This window comes from Equus quagga, chromosome 5, assembly GCF_021613505.1.
Source record: "Equus quagga isolate Etosha38 chromosome 5, UCLA_HA_Equagga_1.0, whole genome shotgun sequence".
Classification (NCBI taxonomy): Eukaryota; Metazoa; Chordata; class Mammalia; order Perissodactyla; family Equidae; genus Equus; species Equus quagga.
The window spans coordinates 106,933,140-106,939,139 of NC_060271.1; the positions used below are offsets into that span (position 1 = coordinate 106,933,140).

Genomic DNA, 6,000 nt, shown 5'->3' on the forward strand with positions numbered 1-6,000 from the left:
CCCATCATAGCACACTGCAGCCTTTTAAGTAAAAGGACCAAATCTAAGTGGTTTACTGCTGCAATAGCCTTGCTATGGGCGTTAACATAACAGACAAAAGATTTCTGATAAATAAAATGGACTAGGTGCTTTGCTTTGAAATTTTTCCCTTGAGGTCTATAATTTAACAAGTAAATGGTTTTCCTTCTCTCATATTTTATTATTAGTTCAAAATTAGCCACATTTTTCCTAAACTAACAAATTGATGCACCTGTGTGCTGGCTTAACAAATTAACAGTCATGCAGGGATCAATATTTCCATTTTAGGAATTATGTTTCTTTTCTATAGAGTCATAAATTAAATGCCCATGTAAAATTTCGTGCCTTTAATTTCAGAAGTTAAATCTATATTTTAATTGAACAGGTAACACAAGAAATTTCAGATAGCACAAGAATTTTCAGACTGCTTGGATCTGACAGGTATGAAAAGGGGTTGTACTAAATACTAATTGTGTTTTATAAATCTAGCATGAAACAGGTTTCTTTTTCAAGTGAATCGAAATTTCTACACTTATATATTCAACATTATATTTTTCACACTATGTTTTCACAAGTCAGAAAGTTATAAAGCCTTTGAGAATGTGCCTGATCTTCCAAGTAACAGGAATATATAGATTTGTCAATTTTGCATTAAACATACTATCTAAAAATATGATTTACAGCATAAGAAAGAGGAAATACCATATGCTAACAAACAGAAAACTTTGTGGTTGTAGTGCCAAATAGGATTTTTGAGTTCTATTCTGATTTACTTTCTGATTCTTCAACTAGATTGTTTCTAGAATTTCTAATAAGAATTAAGTTCCCAGGGCCAGCCCAGTGGTGCAGCGCTTAAGTTCACAGGTTCTGCTTCTCAGCATCCCAGGGTTCGCTGGTTCCAATCCCAGGTGTGGACATGGCACCGCTTGGCAAAAGCCATGCTGTGGAAGCCGTGCCACGTATAAAATAAAGGAAGATGGGCATAGATGTTAGCTCAGGGCCAGTCTTCCTCAGCAAAAAGAGGAAGATTGGCAGTAGTTAACTCAGGGCTAATCTTCCTCAAAAAAAAAAAAAGAAGAAGAATTAAGTTCCCCCAAATTATTCTTAATACAGGTTTTCCCCCTCTTACCCTTAGAACAACACTGACTTACAGATGGGAGGGGGCGGCAGGCAGCAAAATTACTCCCCAGAGCTGGAAAGGGCTTTTTAATCATAGCGATTTGCAAATGAATTCTGCCCACAAATCAAATAAGCAGCCTTTATAGAGGCATATAGTGAAAAATCAATGGAAAATTTTTTTGTTAACATTTGTTTTCACGAATAACTTTGTTTTATGTTTTTTTATTTGTTTATTACTTTTAGGGTCGTGGTTTTGGAAAGCAGGCCAACTGATAACCCCACAGCAAATAGCAATTTATACATCCTGGCAGGTCATGAAAACAGTTACTGAGAACAGTTACCTATAGAAAGAGAGAACACTACCACTGCAACACTGATGGATGCTTGAAGCTGTACAAAAGCTGCAGTGAGCTGGCTTCAGTTACTTGTAATTTATTGTGGCATGAGACAAGATGGGGAAAATTTTTGTTTTAAGTGGTATGGATATATTTAGCATATTGAACCACACAAGTGCTTAATTCATTGTTATGTAATCTTTGTACATATAGGCAGTATTTTTCTGTGAAACTTCATATTGCTGAAGACATACACTAAGAATTTATGTAGATAATGTACTTTTATGAGATGTACAAGTAAGTGTCTTATCTGTACAGGTGTAAATGTTGATGAAAATGCAGTTGGGGTTAATATTTTAAGAATTCTTTAGTATATTCTTGGGTGTGGCTATATTACGAAATGGGATGCTGGCAATGAAACTGTACCTTTAACACTATTGTATTTTTATTATATGTAATTTAGTAATATGAATATAAATCTTGTAACTTTTAACATTGTAATGGAGGCTGTAATCATTTTATAATCTTGTTTTATTTAGTGCAAGTCCACTGGTGTTGATATTTGCACAGAGTGTTGCTATGTGATGTATTAAGTCACAAAAGTAAGCTGTGACGTTGTCAATATGCATTTGGCTCCGCAACATCTTTTTTAAATGTATTTGGATTGTTTTCTATGTGAAAAAAATCAATTAACCACCTGTTGTAGTAACTGGTCTTTTTATATCTAAGCAGAATCCTGTAAGATTGCTTGTTTGTGCTTAAAAACAATACCTTTGAAAACATTTTGAATCTCAGAATGGCGGTACCGTGATGTAACTCTGCAGTGGTTGTCTGAATTACAGTATGCACAAAGAAGAAACTAGCATTATTAAAGAGTCCGCACTAAGCATTTCATATAATCACATGGAAGAACCGTAACATTCCAGAGAGTGAAGTGGTTCAAATTTCTAGTGGAATTTTTACTTTTGTTGGCCTTACTTTATGATCATTTTCATATTTCTTTTGATTTAGATTATTAACACATGGCCAAAATAATTTAGTTACTACCTCATATAAACAATATAATGGTTACTACACATCACAGGAACTTAGTTTTGGTTAAAGTCATTTTTGATTGCTTTTTTCCAATGGAATATGTATATACCAAGTTTTAGCAAAATGCACACTTTGAACTCTTTTTTGGTATACGTTCTTTATATTTTAATGTGAGTATATACACTAAGAACAAACTAAATTGTGATTTATGGTCTTCATTTATTTTAATTGATAATGCTTTTAAATATGTTCCTGATTGTACATAGTGTAAAATAAACATATTTTTTAACATGTTGTTGTATAGTGGCTTGTCGTCTGGCTTAGTCTGTGTATAGTAAGACTAAAATATATTAAAGAGAAAAAATCTTTAATTATTCTGCATCAAATCCTTAAATACTCATTCTGGTGCCTCAGATCATGATATTTTTATTTGATCTGTCATCTCAGTTTTATAAAGGAGTATGTTCCCGCATTGAGAAAAGGGCATCTTTTGTAGACTCTTCAATGATCAGGAAGTCTTCCAGATCAGAAATGTCAATGAAACATTCATAGTCTTTGGTTAGAGCAGAGGTCAGCAAACTACATTCCTCAGCCCAGTCCTTCTTATCGCCTATTTTGTAAATAAAGTTTTATTGGAACACTGCACCATGTATTCATTTACATGTTGTCTGTGGCTGCTTTTGTGCTACAGTGTCAGAGTTGAGTGGTTGCGAGAAGAGTTTATAGTCCACAGAGCCTAAAATATTTACCATCTGACCCTTTCTAGAAAAAGTTTACCAACTCCTGGGTTAGAGAAAGGAAGAGAGAGTGTTGGGGAATGCAGTGCTGGAGGTAAGGAAGGGAAAGATTAGGTGGGAAGAACTGGATTAGGGGTCAACAGGCACCATTTCTACTCTTGTTAATGTCACTGCCTGTCATTGTGACCTTAGATAATTTACTTGACTCTAGAACAGTTTCCTTATCTAGAAAGTTACTTCTGTGGGCTTTCCTGGTGGTATAGTATTAAAGTTTGCACACTCTGCTTTGGCGGCCCAGGTTCATGGGTTTCGATCCCAGGCACAGACCTGTGCACTGCTTGTCAAGCCATGCTATGGCGGCATCCCACATGCAAAGTAGAAGAAGATTGGCACAGATGTTAGGGCCAATCTTCCTCACCAAAAAAAAAGTGACTTCTAAATCTTATAGATGTTAAGAATCATAGCAGTTGTGTCCATTTGTCACTTTTCCAAACAATACATTGGGAGTAATCTTAGTATTAATGACTGTTTTAAAAATACATCTTTGAGCCAGCACTGATGGTCTAGTGGTTAAAGTTCGGTGCTCTCACTGCTTCCGGGGCCTGGGTTCATTTCCTGGTTGGAGAATCGTACCACCCGTCTGTCACTTGCCGTGCTGTGGTAAAAGCTCACATAGAAGAACTAGAAGGGCTTGGAACTGGGATATACAAACATGCGCTGGGACTTCGGGGAGAAAAAACCGAAAGGTTGGCAACAGATGTTAGCTCAGGACGAATCTTGCCCTGGAAAAAAAAAAAGATCACTCTTAAAAAAACACACATCTTTACTAGTATAACATTATCATCAATTTGTTGAAAACCAGACTCATAGAAAACATTTTTAAGAAATCAAGATTCTGTTCTTGGTATTTATGGACAAGATTGTTGATCCTTTTACTGGGCTGCCATACTTTTTCTAGTTTCCAAGTCCTATAAATTATATAAAGGGTCACATCTCAAAGGAAATTTAACCATCACATTTAACTGTCTAGCACTTAGGAGTATTTCCAGAAAATAAAGTATATAACTGGTTGTGTGTTACCGTGGGCTTTTTTAAAATACCCCCTGAATCAGCCTTTGGGGGAGGCCCAGTAATGTGTGTTTTTTATAAAGTTGTACAAATGATGCTGATGTGCAGCCCTGCATGGGAACCACTGGTCGACACTGAATTTAAATCAGTGGTTCTGAGTGTGGCCCATGGATCACATGCCTCAGAAAGAAGAATGACAAAAAATGCAGATTTTGATCCTCCACCCAGTAACTTGATTACAGAGCTTTATTCACTCAAAGGAAGAGAGCCACTCACCTGTCGGAAACACTAGTTCATCTCCATTGAATTTCAAGCCATCTATCTTACCTAGTTTCTTAACACTGGTGTTGAGAAGAATGAGATTGTTTTCTGGGCCTGTTGTCATCATTCAGCTTGCAAGTGTGTTGCCCATTTCAGTAAAGACCTGGAAATAAGGACATTATCAGTTTTCACCATTACTAGAAGATGAAAGTGTGTGCTATACAAAATAATGGGTAAACACTAAGAGTATTACTTGAGAGAATATAATAATAACAGTAAGTGCTCAATGTTTGTATCTGTGTACCAGGTGCTATTGTACATGCTTTACAGAGATTCTTCCAGTGAAGTCCCAGAACAGGCCAGTGAGGTAGGTAGTGTTAATGCCACTTTACAGGTGAAGTGACTGAGGCACACAAAGGTTAAATAACTTGCCCGGAAATAAAACTAGGATTTGAACCTAGGCACTTGGTTCAACAGAATACTCTTAACTACTATGCTAAACTCTGTATTACACAGAACACATGCAGTATCTCCACTGCCCTCCTAAAGACACTTTAGATTTTTCCCCCAGAAGTTGGATTTATTTTCTTCAGCAGTTGGATTTCAAATTCTGACTTCGTCTCTTGCAACAAGAGAAATTAACTTCCTGTCTTAATATTTTGCTTTGCCAAAAAGCATTTTCCATTTCAAAGTGTTTTGTATAAGAATAGAAGGACTTGCATAAAATTAACTTTATAGTTAAAGCTTACTAAATAAGTCTAGTCAAAACTCATTACAGGGGCGGCCCGGGCCCAGTGGTTAAGTTAGCGCTCCCGCCTCAGCCGCCCAGGGTTTCGCTGGTTCGGATCCTGAGTGCGGTAGTAGCATGCTTGTCAGGCTACGCTGAGGAGGCGGACCACGTGCCGCGCTAGAAGGACCCACAACTAAAAAAAATATGCAACTATGTACTGGGGGGATTTGGGGAGAAAAAGCAGGAAAAAAAAAACGATTGGCAACAGTTGTTAGCTCAGGTGCCAATCTTTAAAAAATAAAAAAAATTACAAAGATTTCCTTTTCTTTACTTTTGTGAGAGAATTATTTAACCAACATGTATTGATCATTTACAATGTATCCACGCACTTTACTGGCACGGGCGAAAAGACGGAAAAGGCATTATTCCCCAGTAGTCAAGGAGCACACTTGCACGAGTAAAGATAAATGTAAAGAAGGTACAAAAGGCTGTTCCTAATTCTACTTTGGGAAAAGGAAAGCCTTAGTGTTGATGAAGAGTTTAGCAAGTGCAGGAAAAAAAATCAGGGCAGGGAGCTGTAGGCTAGACTAAGACATATGTAAAAATGCCGGGTGTTCCAGGAATAGTGACGGGAAACAGCTGAGCTCAGGGGCTGTGGAGCGGAGCAACGGGCGTGAAGCCTGAAAACAAGAATGGG

The 6,000-nt window shown here is 37.1% G+C and overlaps 1 protein-coding gene across 5 annotated transcripts in view; it reads left to right on the plus strand.

Moving 5' to 3' along the window:
• The window catches only part of MAP4K3 (mitogen-activated protein kinase kinase kinase kinase 3), a 192,348-nt gene extending 189,198 nt beyond the window's left edge, over positions 1-3,150 (plus strand). For 2 of the 5 annotated variants that reach the window (XM_046660241.1, XM_046660242.1), the window contains 2 exons: positions 404-459; positions 1,381-3,150. In XM_046660241.1, the coding sequence (XP_046516197.1) occupies positions 404-459; positions 1,381-1,468 (144 nt within the window). In that variant the 3' untranslated portion in view covers positions 1,469-3,150. The remainder of the gene's footprint in view (positions 1-403; positions 460-1,380) is intronic. The other 3 variants (XR_006888463.1, XR_006888462.1, XR_006888464.1) reach the window with 3 other exon arrangements.
• Positions 3,151-6,000: the final 2,850 nt, after the last annotated feature.